At 41.0% G+C, this 21,839-nt stretch overlaps 2 protein-coding genes across 2 annotated transcripts; one reads left to right on the top strand and one right to left on the bottom strand.

The window, feature by feature from the left end:
- On the top strand, positions 1–2,202 carry paqr9 (progestin and adipoQ receptor family member 9). The gene has a single exon (XM_056258928.1). The coding sequence runs from the start codon at positions 162–164 to the stop codon at positions 1,284–1,286; it is 1,125 nt and encodes a 374-aa protein (XP_056114903.1). The 5' UTR covers positions 1–161; the 3' UTR covers positions 1,287–2,202.
- Positions 2,203–5,390: 3,188 nt separating this feature from the next.
- Positions 5,391–20,153, bottom strand: pcolceb (procollagen C-endopeptidase enhancer b). The gene is made up of 9 exons (XM_056258926.1): positions 19,926–20,153; positions 14,500–14,608; positions 14,165–14,423; positions 13,490–13,614; positions 11,207–11,343; positions 8,293–8,822; positions 8,134–8,214; positions 7,216–7,386; positions 5,391–5,920 (listed from the first exon to the last, which is right to left on the bottom strand). Exons 1-9 carry the CDS (start codon positions 20,012–20,014, stop codon positions 5,790–5,792), a joined length of 1,632 nt encoding a protein of 543 aa, XP_056114901.1. The 5' UTR covers positions 20,015–20,153; the 3' UTR covers positions 5,391–5,789.
- Positions 20,154–21,839: the final 1,686 nt, after the last annotated feature.

Here is a 21,839-nt window from a genome sequence, read left to right as displayed (position 1 = left end):
TTGTGTCTCTGTGATGTCATACAGTTTGATAGCTAAGCGTTGTGTAAGCAATACTAGTTATTTAATGACTACCTGCAATAGTGTAGTGCTAGCTATAGGCTACATGTAAGCTCAGGAGATATTTTTATTTTTAATTAGTGAATTTATTTTTCGGTCCAATCATGTGGTCATTGCCATTAGTACGTCACACTGACGTTCCACAGAGAGTGACTGAGAACTTCATTTTGTCTGGTTATCGCTTCCCTAACTACAGCCTCTGGCAGTGCCTAGCCTCCGCTTTTTGTCCCACCAATGAGACTGGAAACTTCTGGACACACTTCCTCCCCATCTTTGTGTTCGCCTTCCACTTTTTGGAGGTGTTCACGTGGGAAGGAGCGCCAGAACCTAGCAGTCCTTTTTTCTACCCCTTCTGGAACTACTTCCTGGGGGTGTTGTACCTGCTGCTAGCCAGCAGTCTGGCTCATCTTCTCAACTCCATGTCACTCATCATTCGTGAAATCTGTTTCTTTGTAGACTACGGAACTATCAGTGCGTATACGGTGGGTTCCTCGCTGGCATATTACTACTACATCCATCCTCAAGCAGGAATACCAGAGATTGGATTCGGGGTCCAGAACAATTCCCAAAGGGAGAGATTGAACACTGATGAAGAGGCTTGGAACTCTGCATCTTCTCCCACTCTGTTCCAGCTATTCTTTGAAAGCCTGTACATCCCATCCACCTGTCTGGTTGCTATCATATGCGTTGTCACCTGCTGCAACACCAGACAGCGCTGGCGGAAGTACCGCTATGCTGTCCGCACCCTCGTCTTCCTCCTTCCGTTTTTCATCTCCTCCGCTCCCGTCTTCTACCGTCTCCTGAGTCCCTCCGCAAACTCTGCATCATCCTCCTCCCCTCATGTGTTTTCTACCATGGCTGCCTTCTTCTACCGCCACTGCTTTTGGCTGGTGGTATCTGCCATCTTCAATATCAGTAAAATCCCAGAACGTTTGTCTCCGGGGAACTTTGATATCTGGGGTCACAGTCATCAGTGGTTCCATTGCTGCACTTTCCTCTCGATTTTGGATGAGCTGCAGATGATCAAAGTGGAGGTGCGGGCCCTGCTTCTCAACCCAGCGTTGGTACTATCATCTGTAATGCCACCTAGACTCCCTGGCCCCACACTCTGGTCCACCTATGGGGTCATGGTGCTCCTGCAGGGGTGCATAGCGAGCATCATAGCCTTGTTTGGCTGGCAGGCATATCAGATCTTCGCACCAGAGCAAAAAAAGCTTAAGGGACATTAGAAGGCACCATGACGTTCTGGTCGGGTTTAAAGCTCTCTTTAAGCGTTTGGACTTTTTTTTAAACAATGTTATTACAATGTTGATTTCTGCTGTGTAACCTGCTGTCATTTCAATCATTTTAAAGGGTTAGCTCACCCAAAAACGAAAATTCTGTCGTTAATTACTCACCCTCATGTCACTCCTAACCCGTAAGACTTTCGTTCATCTTCAGAACACAAATGAAGATTTTTTTTATGAATTCTGAGCGCTTTCTGTCCCTCCATTGACAGAGTACGCAACTACCACTTTCAAGACCCGGAAAGGTAGTAAAGACATAGAAGTAATCCAGTGGTTTAACCTCAGTTTTATGAAGCCACGCAAGTGCTTTTATTGCGCAAAACCCCCCCATAATTGACCACTTTATTTACAAAATATTTATCTATCACACGTTCACGAGAGCACCATGTGTGTTGTGTTGATGCGAGAGCAGACGTTGTTACTTCAATGATGTCTTTACTACCTTTCTGGGGCTTGAAATGTCAATGAAGTGACAGAAAGCTCTCAGATTAAAAAGATCTTAAGGTCTTACGGGTTTGGAACGACATGAGGGTGAGTAACTAATGGTAGAATTTTCATTTTTGGGTGAACTAGCCCTTTAAAAGGGATAGCTCACCCATTCATGAAAATTGTGTCATAATTTACTGACCCTCATGTTGTTCCAAAACTCACATAGTTTTCTTTCCTTTGCAAAGCACAATAAATGTAACATTTTTATGAACTTTCAAACTGCAAAAAGGGCATAAAGTTAGCATGAAATGTATGCATATGATTACTAGTCTATTCCAAGTCTTCTTCTCTTTGTATGATGAACAGATCAAATTGTAAGCCTGTAAATCAAAAGTCATTGGCCAGTGGTCCAACATATTTTAAAACATTCTTCAAAATATCTCTGTGTTCCGCAGAACAACGAAAGGAGTTAATGATGACAGAATTTAAATTTTTGGGTGAACACTTTTAAGTTAAAGTTCTCAATAGGGACTATTTGATGAAAACTGTGACACTTTTACCAGGTTTCATTGTAAAGACTTTTCGAGGGAGGCTGTTTTTTGTTGTCGGGTGGTCTAAGTCCTTGCCCCTCTGTAATCAGCTGACTCTGCCACATTTGCTCCCCAGGGACTATGTTTTGGGTTCCAGAATGTTCTCACAAGTCTAACTCAAGAGGGATTTAAAACGACGCATTATCGAGCTTTTACTAGGACACCTTATATTGTAACAGTCTTCACAATTGAAATTCTCTATGTCTGTGTTTGTCTATCTCGCTTTTTCTCTCATCCGCCCACTTACATTTCCTCCCTCTTTTTAACAAACCCTTTAAACAGGAAATGCAGACAAACACGCATAGCTTCAGCCAAAGTGTTTGAGGCTAAGGGAAATGTGAGGGGTGGGGTTTCACGTTGCTTTACACCACAAACGGCACAACCCTTTACACTTTATTTTTTACTTTATATTATCATTACTATCAGTTATAGACCTTAATTAAGATGTGACAGCATAGGTAATAACACAATATTTCAGTTGAAATACTGTATACTGTAACTATGCATTGCTATTGATTGTATACACTTCTCAATGACTTGACATTTGGTTGAAGGCCTTGGCGGGAGGACTGAAAGGTGAAAAATTAAGCCATATCATTGTTGAAAAACATATCAGCAAGTACTGTTTTTACTGGAGGCCAGTTTTGAAGAGACAAAATTGTCTGTGGTAGATATTATCATTATTAACTTCAGTTATACAGCCTCGAGTTGTCACTGGTTGAATTTTCCTTCAACCAATCAGACGCTTCGAGTAAGTGGTGCTCTTATGAGAGTGTGTGAAACGCACTGGTTATTTAGTCTGAGAGTATGGTGTGGTCTAACAATATTTGTGAATTTCCGTGTGAACATGTCTTTCTGTGTCTGTGAATGACAAGTTGAGGTCGGTGATGAATCAGATGTTGTGGCTGTCAAAAACGATGTCATGTCTTTGTTGTTCTGTCCTCATATTTCAAAGTCAGGCAGGCCGAATAGTTGCAATAGGTGTGAGGACATATTCTAGCATTTCTTCAATCTTCGATGTATTTTGTCGTTCATTATTCATTAATAACTTTGTAAAGCCTCATACTTCATACTGTTTGTATTTTCTGATGAGATAGACCATTTATTACATTGCACTTTGTTGCACAAGCGTAGAATTCAAATCTAGACAGATTATATGATTTGCACAAACGTTTCTGGGCTAATCTGTGATCTTGAAAGGGAACCAATGTACATTTCTATCATGGTTTAACATTGAGCAGGGCTGTCTACAAAATTGGACAACTTTTTAAAATCGGAAAGTTACAACAATTTTGAGAGCGTTGTTGGACCGTCCACATCATGCAGTTCTGACATATTGCTGTCCTTTTGCGAACACCTCACATCTGTAATGAGGTATACTCAGCAGATCAAATGTATAGACTAGACCTTATCAAATATATTTGCTCTGGAGAAAACACCAAAATATGAATATTCAATAAGTGTGTGTTTAAAACAGGTTGTTTAGAGATTCTAGTTCTAGAAGAGTTTGTCTAGAACAGTTGTAGTTCTCAGGGGAGAAGAAGATAGATTATATTCTTAATGCACTGGAAACTACTGTATGCTGTCTGCCCACTGCTGGAGTGTGAATATAACCATGGTTTACTTCTGTAGATCATGCTAATATAGGCTTGAACACGAAACTTGAGAATGTGTATATTAATATATATATATGGGTTTTTGTTCCGTTTCAACTTCAAACTGTATCAAGAGATGAAAACTAGAGATCAATAAATTTAAATGGTAAATCAGCTCTGTAAATGTTTTTTATTCAAATAATATATACGTTTAAATAATTGAACTTGCAAAGAAGTGGTTTGAGTTCAACATTGAGCTGAGAAATCCTTTGAGAGCAGGATGTCATGTCAACATTTCCAGGTTTGCAGGTGTATTTGCCTGTATTTGCATATCCGTGTGTGTGTGTGTGTGTGTGTGTGTGTGATTGACGAATGCTAAGTTACAGGAGTGGCTGGGACTCTTATTACACAAAACCCCCACCCCACCCTCTACCTGTGTCTGTCTGCTTCTATTGTATATGCTTTACAAAATGCAACATCACAACAACATGAATTTATCCAGGATATTCAGCAGTGACCTCAGACTGCCAGGTAGACAATAGTGTGGGGCAGATACCTCGAATGTAAAAGCGAAAGGAACTGAGGAATACATTTTCCGTTGCTCTCTGTTTTGGCTCTTTTCCAGCTCACTGCGGACACTAAACACAGCACCTCATTCGAGATGTGTCCACTTGATGGAGACATACAGCTGTTTGTTTTCTCTTGGCCTGGAACACTTAGTTCAAGGAGGAAATCCTCTGTGGCTTTTTGCACCTTGTTGTCAAAACATACATGCCATGACATGTTTGTTTTTACAGATACTGCAAGTAGTCAATGGTAGTGTAATAAAAAAAATGACATACACTGCCCTTCAATAGTGCATCAGCTTTTTGTTCCGTAAGGTTTTATTTTTTTGTAAAGAAATTAATATTTTTATTCAGCAAGGACACATTAAATTGATCAAAAGTGACAGACACGTATAGTTTTCTATTTCAAATAAATGCTGTTCTTTTGAAATTTCTATTCATCAAAGAATCCTGATTTAAAAAAAAGTATAATTCCTTCCACAAATATATTAAAATGCAACTGTGTTCAGCATTGATAGTGATAGGAAATGTTTCTTGAGCAGCAAATCCGCATATTAGAATGATTTCAGAAGGATCATGTGACTGAAGACTGGAGTAATGATGCTGAAAATTCAGCTTTGCATCACAAGAATAAAATTACATTTTATTAAAATATAAAAAAAGTTATTTTCTGTATTTTTATCAAATGTTGAGAATAAGAGACTAACAACAAACTTTTGAAATATAGTGTAGTTATTAATAACATTTATTGTTTAGTATTATTCTGCAAATAACACTTATCAAAGACTATTACAAGAAGAAAAAAAGTTATTTATAATTAGTTTATTTTATTTATGTTTAAAACAAGAAATTTTGATTCAAAGCATAATTCAGATATATTTCACCATCTTTAATTAAAGGAGCATTATAATTTATAGTGAATACATTGTGTCATATCAAAATGTTTGCATAGTACATTTAACAGACCTAATAATCTAATAATACAAACACAATAATCATAAACTGGCAAATTTCACCTTGTACTTTATACCCTGAATATGACTGAAAGATTCTGGTATGACGCATAAAACACCACAGATTTCGGAGTCTTCTGTTCTCTTGGCATTAGAATATTGACTCTAACTCATATATTGCGCCTCCAGTTATATATAAAAAAATGCTAAATCCATATAAGGAATTAGTTGATTCAATTTGTATTTTACCTGCCTGACTTTGATGTTATGATTAAAATAAACCAGAGTGGGATTGTAGTCAGTGTTTGTGAGGTCAGCATGTTTTCTTTGCGAGGTTGGCCAGTGCTTTGTCATGCACTGTCTTATGCTGAAGGGCAAAGCTGGACGGGGTCAGAACGCCAAGGCCTTCGTCATTCACCTGGCCCATCAGCACATAGTTCACTCCTATGAAGTAAATTCACAATGATTATTAAACTATTAAGGTCAGTGAAATGTTCAAAAATACGAACCAGTGACACATTCTTAAACGTCGTACATGTAACAGAAAATGAGTCATGCAAGACTGCTTGTAGTTACGTGTGTGTGTGTGTGTCTGTCTGTGTCTGTGTTCATGTTTTTCTATCCCATCAGGGACTTCAACCTGAATGCTCACAGACTCATGGAGACTTGTCACTGTGGGGACCTAAATTGAGGTGCCCCTGAGGAAACACGCTTATAAATCATACAGAATGTTGTTTTTTTTGTGTGGAAAATGTAAAAATGCAGAAAGTTTAGTTTGATGGGTAGGTTTAGGGGTAGGGTTGGTGTAAGGGGACAGAATATACAGTTTGTACAGTATAAAAACCATAACGTCTATGGAGAGTCCCCACAAAAATGAGTTTAGCTTCCGCATCAAGTGGATTCTTTGTTGTCCACGCTTAATGATTGACTCTGTGTTTTTGTCAAACTCCAATCTTAAGTTTGACAAAAACACAGAGTCAATCATTAAGCGTGGACAACAAAGAATCCACTTGATGCGGAAGCTAAACTCATTCAATGTATCTCAGAGGATCTTATATAACTTTTACTATTCATTTATTGAAAGCCTTTTAACATTTTCTTTTGTCTGCTGGTTTGATAGATTGTCTGTGAGGGACAAGAATAGTCTCGGCAGCATTGTTAAAATCTGCTCCAAGATTATTGGAGTTCAGCTTATTGACCTGAGCTCCCTCTGTAAAAAACGGGTGCTCCAGAAGGCTAGACGGGTCATGAGTCATCCTGACCATGTTCTTAGTCAGGAATTCTGTCTAATGCCCTCAGGACGGCGCTACCTTGCCCCCCCCCCCCCAAGGAAAACTAATAGATATGCAAATTCTTTTATTCCCTCTGCCATCAGGTTTTTAAATACTGTCGACAGCGGCAACTAGATATGTGCCAGACATCGTAAACATCTGTATTATTATTATCTATCTATTTATTTATTTATTTATTACTTGAAATTGGTTCCCTGCTTAGTCCATGTATTGTGATCTGTGTATTTGCTGCTCTGTTCTGGTGCCCAAATGCAATATGATGTCATTGACAGTGTTTCTGAATGCTCGAATTGAGTGTGTCGTCTTGTCTTGTTTGATACGACTGGTAGGCTAAAACTGAATTGCCCTACGGGGATAAATAAAGTTGTTTGAATTGAATTGAATTGAATTGAAAATAGCGAACCAGACGTCTGTGTGTGTGTGTGTGTGTGTGTGTGTTTCTTTCACCTTTACGCAGTGCTGGACACTTCATGCACGTAGCTGTCAGTGTGGCAGACGTGGTGGGTCCTCTTTTTCTTAATTGAAGTCTACCTCCCTTATAGACCTTTATAACAGACACCTCAACTTCAGCACTGCCTTGAGATCCTGGGGTCACTGATGTCACTTTACCAGTCAACACTGTGGGAGAGACAAAGAGAGAAGTTGCTTCTTTTTCCAATTGCATGCTTCTGATTCCAATACAAAAAAAGAGAGAAAAAATCAACCAAAAAATATTTCTTAATAATTAATTATAAATATTTCTTATTAAAGAAATGGAACATTAAACATGTAATTGTTAAAGTAATTAATAATAAAAATATGAATATTGTTATTATGGTAACACTTTACAATAAGGTCCATTAGTTAACATTCGTTAACTAAATTAGTTAGCATGAACTAATAATGAACTGCACTTATACAGCATTTTTAATCTTTGTTAATGTTAATTTCAACATTTACTAATAGATTATTCAAATCTTGTTAACAGTTAATGCACTGTGAACTAACATGAACAAACAATGAACAACTATTTTTATTAACTCACGTTAACAAAGATGAACAAATACAGTAACAAATGTATTGCTCATGGTTAGTTCATGTTTGTTAATACATTAACTAAGGTTAACTAATGCACCTTATTGTAAAGTGTTACCGTTATTATTCTAGTTTTGCATCTTGACAGTTACAGTAGCTATATTTGCTGTAAGCACTGCTCTAAGGTTTACTCCATCATTACGATGCGAACAGCTGGCTGCACTAGAAGCCTCAAATCTTCCTGTGAGTCTGCAGAAAAGCCCCAGGGGTCCGTGTCTGTGACAGGCAATTAGGGGAGAATGAAGCAGACAGAAATAGCAGGATAAAAGAGACATAAATGAAGCAACTCACCAAAATGACTGGGGCAGAAGCGGGTCACGAGAGTGCCTATTCTCTTGCATGGTAGGGAACACAGTGGGTTGCCCACTGGGGCTTGAAAGAAAGCGATAAAATCATAAACATAAACATGTAGTCACACGCAAGGAATTTATTTATTTTTTGCATTTGTACCTGCTTTTGTTGTTTTGTTCCCAGGTTTTGCGATGGGATTGGTCTTTGGCTTTGCTGTTGGTTTGACACCAGGCTTTACTTTTGGCTTTGTCGTAGTACTTGTTGGTTTTGGTTGAGGTCTAGTTGCGGGCTTAGGTGTAGGCTTCGTCGCAGGTTTTGCTGTCACTTTTACGGCAGGTTTTGTTGAGACTCTAGAACCAGATCTTGTTGTAGGTCTGACTGGTTTGGGCTTGGGTGAGGGCTTTGATCTTGGCTTAGGAGTTGGTCTGGGTGGTACGGGTTTAGGTGGTCTTGAGGGAGCTTTTGGTGTCGGCCTACTAGGCTTAGTTTTAGGTTTAGGCCTGGCTGGTTGAGAAGTGGGCTTAGTAGCTATTATGTCGACTCTTGGCCCATGTACTGTGTCCAGGCCAGCAGTGGGTGTGCGGGAGCTTCTGGGAATACTCCTGTAGTGAGCCATGAAGCCTGAAGCCGTCACACTCAGATCCGATACAAAGTGCACCAGCAACTCATTTCCATTGGTCACAACCACACTGACAAGAGATATAAAGAGCATTATTACAATTATTTCAAATAACAATTACAGAGTGCTAAAACCCGGAAACAAGTTAGCATTTTTGAACTTCCGGATCCATCGCCCCAACGTCAATTGGTTTTATTGTTTTTGGTTAAATGCCTGAAAAAAGTTCTTTTAAGTTAATACAAGCTCAAGATATTTTCATGTTTTATTTAATGACATAACATTTTAAGCGTTTACGTATACTAAAAAAGCTTGCTGAATGGGACTACAAAGGTTCTAGGAGCATTAAACATCATCATACCGAACAGGGGTGCGTTTCCCAAAAGCATTGTTAGCCAACTATGGCCGCAAGTTCCATGGAACTCTATTGGTAATGTCGGAACTTGCGCCCATAGTTGGCTTTGGGAAACTCACCCCAGGTAAACTTATCTACGCACTAGTCCACTTTTATACTCTCGTTGTGATTATACTTGTGCGTTTGCAAACTTTTCTAACTCAAACGTTCCAACTTGTAGATTTTAAATAAAGATTGAAAGAGTTGTTGGGAGCTTAGTGGTGGTGACGTTGAAGTGCTGTGACTGTGGTATAGCCAATAGCTTTTACTTCTGCCAATTGTATTTAGGCTTCAAATACAAGTTGTGTTTATTTATTTATTTTTATTTTTTAAAGAACAGAACGTGAAGAATCATAAACTTTTGTTGGGCATGGAGCTTACTTTCTGCAATAACCCAAAAGCCAATGGAAAAATCATACTGGCTTTTTGTTAGCCAGGGAACCCATGGTGATGCTTCCGGGCTGGCCTACGAAAATATGCCATCACTACAGAACTCTATAGATTATTACAGAACTTATTAGAATTATTTCTATTATAGCAGCAGTTTTAAAGGTGCAGTCAGACATTTTTGTTTTTGTTGTTTATATCTTTAGTCGTTGCATCCTAACTCATGCGTTTTTTAAAAAACATCTTACACCATTAGTGTTGTGTTTTTAGGGTAGCATGTCCTAACAAAATCTCAAGACATCTTGCTCCATTCCGCTGCACTCGGCCCATATGCTTTTGAACACAAGAACATGTTTTATGTGTGCCCTCCCTATAAGAAACGCATCTAAATGGGATCTGATGAATCTGAAAAAAGCACAATTACACACGGATTCCTTAATATCGATTAGCTGACTATTGAGGGAACCAACCTGCCAATTTTAAAGATATGTTGCTTTGCACACACCTTTATGTTATGTTACGTTATGGCAGTTGTCTTGGATTTATGCTGCCACCTTGTGGCGTGGATGCAGCATCATTCAAAGCAATAGTTTTTTGTTCTGTCCATTAACAGAAGTGATCTCAACTTGTTGGCAGCCAAAGGCTATTTATACATTAACTCTGCCCAGAATTACAATGGAAACCAGGATGATAATGGTGTGGAGAAAAAGGACAGTTAGCATCAAATCCGCCTTTTCCCATTTCCATTTTATTTTCCCTTTTTCCTATTGCATATCAGCTCAGCGTGATGTTTATTTTAGTGCGCATAAAGGCCCGGTTTCACAGACAGGGCTTAGATTAAGCCAGGATTAGGCCTTAGTTCAATTAGGACATTTAAGTAGCTTTTAAAAACGTCCCTTAGAAAAAAATAACATTACTTGCGTGCATCTCGAGACAAAACAATGACACTGACATATTTTAAGATGTGCAAGTTGCTTTCAGTTAAATCAGCTCAAACATGCATTTTAGTCTGGGACTAGCTTAAACCTTGTCTGTGAAACCAGTGGAAAGTGTTTAACAGGTTTTAAATAGGCCTATACTTGAAATTGAAACCGTGACAAGTGCAGCTCATTCTGTTACCACGTTCAAAACCGTAGCTTCCCTTGACCTTCGAGGACACCTTTACTGATCAGCAGGTTCAATATGATTAGTGATAGATGTAGGGACGGGCTTTAGGGATAGGGATCAGTAAGGTCCCAATAAGGCAGCTTCCATTTATGATTTAAAATGTTGTTATTACATACTGTTTTATAATGTACTACAATACTCTGAGGTGCAAATAGTATTTGCCTCTTTTTGAGCTAAGTATAAATAGCATCTAACACTATTTTTACACTTATTTCATTACTACAGTGCAATGAAAAAACTTAATATCCAACATTATCAGCACTTGAATAAAGGGCTTCATGGACCTTCCCAAGTACAAAGGTTATATTTTGGAACAGATTGCCTGTGCAAAGAGAAAGCATGTCCTAATTGGGAAGCACATTCTTCCACTATAGCTTCCCTTAGGAGGACTGACCTTGCCGAAAACAACAACATCCTTTTCCTGTGTAGATAAATTACAAAATACTCTGTCCTTAGAATGAAGTTTGAAGGACTCAATGTTGTAGTGTATGAATAGAGTTTGTACTCACTCTGGAACCGTGTCTCCACAGAATTTGCCAATACGACGAGAGTCATCAGTCTCTCCCCCGTTGAACAGGGCCACGTAGTCATAACGACAGTATGTGTCTAATTCCAAGTCCAGCTTCTCAAACTTAACCTCAATCACCTGGACAGTACACACACACACACACACACACACACACACACACACACACACACACACACACACACACACACACACACACACACACACACACACACACATTGACACACACACATTGTTTTTTCATGTTTTATGTGGACTTTCCATAGACGTAATGGTTTTTATACTGTACAAACTGTATATTCTCTCCTACTACACTAACCGTACCCCTAAACCTACCCATCACTCTAAACTTTCTGCATTTTTACATTTTCAAAAAACATCACTTAGTATGTTTTAAAAGCTGTTTTTCTCATGGGAACCAAGAAATGTCCCCACAAGGACAATGATTTTGGATATTGCCATCTTTGTGGGGATATTTTGTCCTCATAATGTGGGGTTTACAAGGACACACACACACACACACACACACACACACACACACACATCACATACTATGATTTATAAGATCCCTTACAAAAAATAAGTATACTTCAGGTTCGTTTTATTAAGTAATCATAAAGTCCCCCGTGGTCAATAATTTTATCCCTTAAAACTCATCTTTGATCACCAAAATGACATATTTAAACTTTTTTTTTAATTAAAAAAAAAATATTCATGCCTTAAAATAGCTTGAATGTAACTCTACACCCTTGCTTCATTTAGTATACGCTGTTCTATGAATATGTAAATTAGCCCCACCTCCATTTACTCACACCAGCTCAGAGATCAACTAGTTGACGATCACACGTTGACGTGATTGGTTTGGTTACAAGGTAGTTTGTGACGTCAGAAACACCAGCAACATATAAACAACAATAAAAGCTTGATTTTCACCACAGGGGGACTTTAAGTGAAGTTCAAGGCTGTGTTAAAATAAATAAATAAACAAACATTTTATTCTAGCTTCAAGCTAACTTTTTTTTTATCAACACTTGAATGAAAAAACCTTAAAAAAAAACCACATTGAACAAAAAGCAGAGAAAATCGTATTTTTGTCAAAGGCTACAGGAGCGTCTCAATCAGCTCCCTAGCTTCCCAGGTCATGAATCAGTATATCGTGTACACAAATTCAGGCACTGGTAAGGACCCTGGCTCACTACACTGATGACTCTATTTCCGGTGACGTGACAACGTCCTCATTGTACAACATCACTACTGGTATTTATGAACAACAGCAGAACTGATATCTTTCTGACATCATTTGTTAATTTTATTCAAATGACATTATAATACTTGTTATTTATATGTGCAACATTTCAGCGATAAATAAATGATAAATGCTAGCTAGATTACCTGATGCATATGCTGTAATACAATTAAATAATGGTTCGTATTATAAAAATCATCTATCGAGTGTCATTATGTGTAGTGAGTTGGCTCACATGATTTATGTTTCGTGCTTTGATGCTCCCTGGTTTTCACGGTGCATTGTGGGGCTTTTAAGCGAACGTTTCAGTGCACTGGTAGGATTTTGGGATTGAGAGAGTCCTTAAAATGGCCGACTCCCTGATCAGTGCCCTGACACTATAGGGAGCCTACGTCTGGGTCGGAATCAGAACAGAGTAGATCGCATCCATCAATACCCCCAAAGCTTGCACAGCAGTCCTACATATCTGTTTTCCTAATAAATCAACATTTTCAAACAATGTAAGTTTTTAAGAGTATGTAAATCTGAAACTTATTGTTAACTTTTTGTAAGGGCTGTTTTCCTCATGGGGAGATGACCGAGATTTCAGATATTTCCATCAACGTGGGGACATTTTGGCCCCATAACATAGGGTTTACCACACACACACACACACACACGCACGCACGCACAAGAAAAAAAGTGCTAATTTTCTTATAAAGGTATAAAGGCCCTTTCATGCACTTTTCCTGCCCCTCTCTTGCTCTCTCTCTTTCCATGTCCCACCTTATGCACTTTCTCTGAATGAGGTCTTTCACATACTCTTCCATATACTGTTTGCTGTCATCATGAACACACACTAGAGTTCAAATTCATCCAAATACACACACACACTCAAAAACTCATAGCAGCACGTCTATAGTAAACCTAAATATGATTCCTTCTCTGATGCCTTAATGGTTGCTAATAACTTAACAGATTGAGAGTAGATGAGACAAATGCAAGAGAAAAGTAGCTGTGAATTGATATTTGCAGGCTGACCATGTTGGGCTCCACAGATATGTGCCAAGAGCAGCTGATGCCTGCTGGGTAATCAGATTCCGGCCAGTTCGGTGTCTTCACTGAACCCTGAGGCTTCGTCAGTCTGCCACCACAAAACTGATTCTCTGTAGGGAATAGGGAGTGGAACGAGAATTATAATGACACAATTAATTCTATTTCAATTCTAGTATATGTTAGATTGATTTTCTGTTGTTGATAGAAGTATACTTATTCAGAATGGATGCATAAATTGATCAAAAGTGACAGCAAACACATTTGTAATGTTACAATAGCTTTCTATTCCAAATTCCAAATGTTCTTTGGAACTTTCTGTTTATCAGAGAATTCTGAAATAAATTGCAGCACAACTGTTTTTAACATTGATAATATGAAATGTTTCTAGAGCAGGAAATCAGCATATTATAATGATTTCTGAAGGATCATTTGACACTATATTTGATTTAGTTTAGAAAAAATTAACTGTTCCAATTACGAATGGTTCCAAATAATGATAAAAATAGGAATCACACACACCATTTGGGGATTTTTGGGACAAAACCATTTAGGGATAAAACATATTTGTAAAATGAAACTGTGACTAACATTAAGTCAGATGCTAAAAACTAGGTCTGGATTGTACTATCAAAGATAAAACTGGACCTAGAGTCATCCCACCATCAACATGTGGTTTCCCCCCACTGAAATAAGCCAGGAATCCTCTTCCTCCTGTGCTGGCATCAGACACCATCTCCAACATCATGGTGTTGGAGGTGGAGATGAGGGCTCCGGGTCGGAACGTCCCACAGAACCGGCCCAGTTTCTGCACCGTGTATGAGTGTCCATTATAGACATCCACATAGTCATAGCGGCAGGTGGGATCCGCCTCTAGATCAAAGATCCTGAACTGGACCATCACAACATGACCTTCTGGGACCTGATGGGAGAGGAGACGTGATCAAAATGTAATGTCTGGAATATACTGTTACAGAAACTGAAGGTGATGGACTTACTGTGATGTACCAGGTGCATTTGGAGTTTGGTTTGTAATGAGAGGGGAAACCCTCACTAGCCACAAACCCCGAGTCTGTCACCAAATGGCCACCACACAGGAATATGGGCCTGGAGAGCATAAAGGAGGAATAGAAAGGGATACATGATTTATGTTTAATGCAGTAATGTCTTTAAAATAATAATAAACAAAATGAATTAATAATGACTTTACTGTTCAAAAGTTTGGGGTCGGTTTGAAGTTTTAATGTTTTTGAAATAAGTCTCTTATGCTCACAAATGCTGCATTTATTTGATCCGAAATACAGGAAAAATTGTAACTGTGAAATATTATTACAGTTTAAAATTATTGTTTTCTATTTTAATAGATTTTAAATTAATTCCTCTCATGGCAAATCCGAATTTTCAAAACAGCTAAATGTTGAAAACAGTTTATTATTTTGTGGAAATGTGATACTTTTTTAGGATACTTTGATGAATAGAAAGTTGTCCCATTTTGAGTTTGTTTTCTACCTGTTTTTCTGATAATGTCTGAGGGGCTTTCAACTAAAAACGTAAAACTTTTTATGCGTTTTGGCCATTCATTTACACAACAACAGCGTTTTGGGTGGCTGGAAACAGACTTTTGAAAATGGTCTCAGTGTAAACAACAAAAAACGCAAATCTCTGAAAACGATGATGTCATGCACATGCATATTACATGTTCGGTCTATATAGTGTCGGCAGCAGAATACAGCGTTTTTAGTAGTTTTCGCGAATCCGTCTGAATGGGGAGCGTTTTACAGTGGTGTCGTCTGTATGCGGGAAGCTCAAAGGAAAAACTTCTCTGTTTTAAGCATATTGTTGTCGTGTAAACATACCCTGAGACTCATTGTCAATCTTCTATTCTGTTAATTAGTTTTGTCATCCTCGTCCCCTGCCTGTTGGTTACCATGGTAAAATATTGATTTGAGTCTTCAGTTCAGGTGTGTTTCCTTAATAATTTTGTTAGCTCCTTTGTTTGGCCATGTATTTAATCCCTCAGTGTCTGTCAGTTCCTGGTCTTGCATTGTTTGATGTCAGTGTGTTTGTGGTTATGTTTCCTCTGAGTTATTCTCCTGGTTATTATTTTGATACTTGGATTAGAGATTTATTTTGAGTATATCCTTTGTCGTGCACTTCATTACAGCAACTGACTGTGACAGAATACAAGACCTGCCAATACAAATCGTCACAGTGTCTCCAGGTCGAAGGATTACAGCATTGCCAAGACAAATGGTCACAATGCTTACAGTGAGTCATCTTCCCAAGTCCGTTCCAGTGAGAAATTCCTGAGTCCGTTCCAGTGAGAAAAAATCCTGAGTCTGTTCCAGTGAGAAATTCCCCCTCCAAGGATTACTGCATTGCCAGTGCAAATGGTCACAATGCTTCCAGTGAGTGATGTTCCTGAGTCAACCCAGAGAGTATTGCACTGTCTATAATGGCTCTAACATTTATGTGTGTCTGGGCCACACCAGTTCCTGAGTCCGCTCGCTCCAGTGCCGGCTCCAGCCCCTGAGTCCGCTCGCTCCAGTGCCGGCTCCAGCCCCTGAGTCCGCTCGCTCCAGTGCCGGCTCCAGCCCCTGAGTCCGCTCGCTCCAGTGCCGGCTCCAGCCCCTGAGTCCGCTCGCTCCAGTGCCGGCTCCAGCCCCTGAGTCCGCTCGCTCCAGTGCCGGCTCCAGCCCCTGAGTCCGCTCGCTCCAGTGCCGGCTCCAGTCCCATCCACGGCCACGGAGGCCGTCCCAGATCCGCCCGCTCTCCCAGACACGGCCACGGAGGTCGTCTCAGATCCGCCTGCTCTCCCAGACACGGTGCTGTCCCAGATCCGTCCGCTCTCCCAGACACGGCCACGGAGGCAGTCTCAGATCCGCCCGCTCTCCCAGACACAGCCACGGAGGCTGTCTCAGATCCGCCTGCTCTCCCAGACACGGCCACGGAGGCCGTCCCAGATCCGCCCGCTCTCCCAGACACGGCCACGGAGGTCGTCTCAGATCCGCCTGCTCTCCCAGACACGGCCACGGAGGCCGTCTCAGATCCGCCCGCTCTCCCAGACACGGTGCTGTCCCAGATCCGTCCGCTCTCCCAGACACGGCCACGGAGACCGTCCCAGAGCCGCCCGCTCTCCCAGACACAGCCACGGAGGTCGTCTCAGATCCGCCTGCTCTCCCAGACACGGCCACGGAGGCCGTCCCAGAGCCGCCCGCTCTCCCAGACACAGCCACGGAGGTCGTCTCAGATCCGCCTGCTCTCCCAGACACGGCCACGGAGGCCGTCTCAGATCCGCCCGCTCTCCCAGACACAGCCACGGAGGCTGTCTCAGATCCGCCTGCTCTCCCAGACACGGCCACGGAGGCCGTCCCAGAGCCGCCCGCTCTCCCAGACACAGCCACGGAGGTCGTCTCAGATCCGCCCGCTCTCCCAGACACAGCCACGGAGGTCGTCTCAGATCCACCTGCTCTCCCAGACACAGCCACGGAGGCCGTCTCAGATCCGCCCGCTCTCCCAGACACAGCCACGGAGGCCGTCTCAGATCCGCCCGCTCTCCCAGACACGGTGCTGTCCCAGATCCGCCCGCTCTCCCAGACACGGCCACAGAGGCCGTTTCAGATCCGCCCGCTCTCCCAGACACGGCCACAGAGGCCGTTTCAGATCCGCCCGCTCTCCCAGACACGGCCACGGAGGCCGTCTCAGATCCGCCCGCTCTCCCAGACACAGCCACGGAGGCCGTCTCAGATCCGCCCGCTCTCCCAGACACAGCCACGGAGGTCGTCTCAGATCCGCCCGCTCTGCCAGACACGGCCACGGAGGCCGTCTCAGATCCGCCCGCTCTCACAGACACGGCCACGGAGGCCGTCTCAGATCCGCCCGCTCTCCCAGACACAGCCACGGAGATCGTCTCAGATCCGCCTGCTCTCCCAGACACGGCCACGGAGGCCGTCTCAGATCCGCCCGCTCTCCCAGACACAGCCACGGAGGCCGTCTCAGATCCGCCCGCTCTCCCAGACACGGTGCTGTCCCAGATCCGCCCGCTCTCCCAGACACGGCCACAGAGGCCGTTTCAGATCCGCCCGCTCTCCCAGACACGGCCACGGAGGCCGTCTCAGATCCGCCCGCTCTCCCAGACACGGCCACGGAGGCCGTCTCAGATCCGCCCTTTCTCCCAGACACGGCCACGGAGGCCGTCTCAGATCCGCCCGCTCTCCCAGACACAGCCACGGAGGCCGTCTCAGATCCACAAGCTCTCCCAGACACGGTGCTGTCCCAGATCCGCCCGCTCTCCCAGACACGGCCATGGAGGCCGTCTTAGATCCGCCCGCTCTCCCAGACACGGTGCTGTCCCAGATCCGCCCGCTCTCCCAGACACGGACATGGAGGCCGTCCTCGTGACGGCCATTCCAGCCTGGTCGACCCCTCCCTGGCTCCCAGTGAAGCTGGCCCCTGCCAGGCTCTCTGAACTACCAGGACCTCCCTGGAGGCTTCCTCTCCTGCCTAAGACACCCCTTGTCAGCCTCCAGGGTGCCAATCCTCCCACCCCATGTGGACTTATATGGCATGAGGTCGTGCCTTCTGGGAGGTGTACTGTCACGTTTTGAGTTTGTGTTCTACCTGTTTTTCTGTTCCGTTCATGTCCGAGTCTGATTGTTAATCTTTCTAGTTTATCAATTAGTTCTGTCATCCTCGTCCCCTGCCTGCTGGTTTCCATGGTTACAGATTATTTTGAGTCCTCTGTTAAGGTGTGTTTCGTTAATTATCTTGTTAGCTCCTTTGTTTGCCCATGTATTTAATCCCTCAGTGTCTGTCAGTTTCTTCCTGGTCTTGTATTGTTTGATGTCAGTGTGTTCATGGTTGTGTTTCCTCCGAGTTATTTTATGGTTATTTCGATTCTTGGATTAAGAGAACAGCATTGATTTGCTATAGAGATATTGAGTTTGAATGTCTTAAAAAAACAACAACATCTAATTGACCAGTAATATGAACAGTTTGAACAGTAATATGTAAATAAACTGACTGTAAATTACGGTGATTTTGAACACAAAAATTTGTAAACAAATAAGCCATCTTAAACAGCACCATGTAGTCACAAACATCACTGATTATTAAAATCCTGTATTTGGTTTGTGGATACTTCTTCAGTGGGTTATTTTTGGATCCTGGTCCTATTTGTGTGTGCCTCTTTCTGCAATATCTTAATACTGGTTCCAACCTGATTCTGTCATATTAGAAAGAAATGCACACAAGCCACAGCCAAATGAACAGCCATGCTCAGATGAAGTTACAGATAGGGCCACAGATCTTTTTGGACATCTTTTTATTTTATTTTTTATAATTCAGGCAGTCTATAAGCAAATCTTTCAGGTCACACACATACTAACCGTACCCCTAAGCCTACCCGTCACAGAAAACTTTCTGCATTTTTACATTTTCAAAAAACATCACTTAGTATGATTTATAAGCTGTTTTCCTCATGGGGACCAAAAAAGTTTGTCCCCATAATGTAGGGTTTACCAGGACCACACACACACACACATACACACAATAAAACACATCATAACCTGAGGGACTATTTTCAGAGTCAGGACTGCCATTAATGCCGAACTTTACTTGATATGCAATGCAACCATGCATAATTATAAATATTTTGACTCAGACGTGTGTTGTGTGCCTGCTCTTTCAGCACTGATCAAAGCTATCGCTTAAACAGCGGTTGCTTTTATTGGCTGGCTACAGAATAATGCATGAATTGAACAATTATTAGGAAACAAATGTGGCTGTTTTTGTGGCATAAACATTGTGTTGTTCAGCTCAGGCTGTACATAGTAATTATATCTATTATAAATAAGATAATTTAATAGCTCTGTGAGGAGCTGTGTGATGGTGCAATTAAAATAATTTTACCAGTTCATGCATTCCCTGGGAAAGTAAAATATAATAAGTTATTTTGATGTGATGGTTTATTAATACCAAACAATTAAACACTAAACTAGTTAAACAATAATATTAATAATAAACAAACCTGCATCTTGATGCAAATTCATGTTTCTTATAATTGCAAAATTGTGTATAACAAAGATTGACAATGGCATACAAAACGCATACTCTGAAGAATCTAATGTTCCTTATACTGTATTTATCTAAGAATAAGAATAATAAAAAAAACTACAACATTATCCTGAACTGAACTTATCTTGACTTTAAAAATACAATAATTAAAACTGACCAACACTTTTCAGGACATTAAGTGTTTCCTGTCTAATTGAGGGCTGCAGAGAAACATTGCAATCAATGTTTCCTGCAAACTGCGTTTATGTGTTTTATATCCAGGTCCAGTCCTTCTGCAGATGTTAGGCAGATGTTAACATCTCCCACAGATTGTACACGTACAGAAACACACAAACCTTCTCCCACTTACCTTGTGAAGTTGGTCTGGCTTTGTCCATGCACCCATCCTAACCCCAAAAACAGAAGCCCCAAATGCCACACGCACACATCACCCCACATCCTTCTTCTCAAAGAGGCACAGAGAACGAGTCAGTGAGGGACGGAGGAGAGGGGCGAGTTTAAGGGCGTGGAGAACGACAGGAGGACTGAAAGAGGGATTCAAAAGGCAGCGAAAACGAGAGCAAAAGTGAGTGAAGGGGAAGAGTTATGTGTCCCAGATGCCACTTCTGTGAAATCACAGAGAGATAGACATTTAAAATTAAATGAAATTCTTTAAACAACCAAACAAACACACTAACCTCTATTCGTCACCACATTCACTACTCTGTCTGATTTTGTTGAGACATGCCTATTCATTTTTTAGGGTTAATTATGTTTGTTTTCCTTGCGTGTTAAATGCTCAGGGACAAAAGTGATATAAGAGCAAATGCGTGCAGCTAAACAGCACAATTAGGGCTAGAAATGTTCCGTTTTCTTGGTGGTCATATAGTTCTCTCTCTTTCTCTGTAGGCCTGTCGTTACACTGCGGTGCAGGGAAAGAATGCAAGTCAAGCCAAACTTTCTTACCAGGGCACTGGCAAAAGCAAACATGTTATTAAGTCCTTTTTATATAAAATTCCTTTTTATAACTCTCGTATAGCTCTGTACAATAATCATCAGCTTATTTGTGTGCATCACACACAAACAAATAACAAACACTTAAATAAGTGAGTTTTGGGGGGCTTTTGTTTATGCCTGGAAAAACCTCCATTTGTGTTTTTGTTTGCTCCGTGGACATTCTTGTCTACTAAAGGCCTGTGGTTTGGTATGAAAACTGCTTATTTGAATTCCCTCTTCCTTATCCAAAGCATACAGTGTGCTTTTCAATCATTGTATATTCTTATAATTCCCGGTTTAAATTCATGGAATTCTGCAGACCACAAAAGTGAGAACCATATTCTTTTTTATTTGTTTTCATATATAAAAGAAATACACAAAATACTTACAAACTGTTCCAAGACAACTGGAAGTCAAATAGCACATGACTGAAACGGACTGGAAAAGGTAAAACGGAATTCATCAGACTGATTTCCAACACAATTTTCACTCATACCTTACAGGGACAGTTTATCCAAAAAAAGAAAATTGTGTCATCAATTAATCACCCTCATGTTGTTTTAAACCTTTATGACTTACTTTCTTCTGTGGAAAACTATCCCTTTAAAACTCATTCCTCTTTGATGGTACAGTTCAAATATAACACCATCAAAAGCCTCCTCTCTTTCGACCCAGCAACGTGTGGCAGCTTTTTCTGGCTGTGACCTCTGAAGCTTCCCTTTGCTAAGTGCTACTTTACAAGATGATGCTTTGAGCTACAAATACTCCTTGAAAGTTCACGGTAGCCATGATTATTGTAGTGACATCTAAATCTGAAGTAGTGGTGAAGATGAACTGTAACAACTGTAACCAAGTCGCAATACATTTCATACAATTCCTCCAAGCTTTAACATTAACAATTTTGCACCAATAATGTATAAAAAAAATATACAGAATGATCAAAATAAAAACTGTAAATTTGGTCAAAAAATCCTACTCTGTATATACCTGTAAAAAAATTGCAATAACATTTCCATAACGTTTGGGAAATGTAAAAATTCACAAGGTGAGAAACAGTTAGACCGTCCTCAAAGGCAGTGAATCTGTTCTCCTGTCTAAAAACAGACCTAAATCAACTTAACACCAGAGTTTAAAGACCCGTTCACACCAAGGATTATAACGATAACAATATCAAGGTCCACATCAACGGACAATAACTAATAAGTCAATGTTTTTATCGTTCATCGTCTGGAAAGAATTCGATTATTAAAACATCATAGTTGTAGAAGCATTATAGTTATCATCCTTG

The sequence above is a fragment of the Rhinichthys klamathensis genome, unplaced genomic scaffold (assembly GCF_029890125.1).
Source record: "Rhinichthys klamathensis goyatoka isolate OS25496 unplaced genomic scaffold, OSU_Roscu_1.1 h1tg000161l_1, whole genome shotgun sequence".
Lineage (NCBI taxonomy): Eukaryota > Metazoa > Chordata > Actinopteri > Cypriniformes > Leuciscidae > Rhinichthys > Rhinichthys klamathensis.
The sequence above is the reverse complement of the archived record's forward strand: the minus strand, read 5'-3'. Positions and strand labels throughout refer to the sequence as shown.

Excerpts from the sequence above, each read along its gene's own strand:
- paqr9 (XM_056258928.1), top strand. The coding sequence starts at position 162 with ATGTGGTCATTGCCATTAGTACGTCACACTGACGTTCCACAGAGAGTG.
- pcolceb (XM_056258926.1), bottom strand. The coding sequence starts at position 20,014 with ATGTGGGGTGATGTGTGCGTGTGGCATTTGGGGCTTCTGTTTTTGGGG. Across the intron at positions 14,424-14,499 it reads AATGCACCTGGTACATCACA|GTCCCAGAAGGTCATGTTGT; the intron begins GTAAGTCCATCA and ends CTCTCCCATCAG. Across the intron at positions 8,823-11,206 it reads TGTGGAGACACGGTTCCAGA|TGTGGTTGTGACCAATGGAA; the intron begins GTGAGTACAAAC and ends ATCTCTTGTCAG.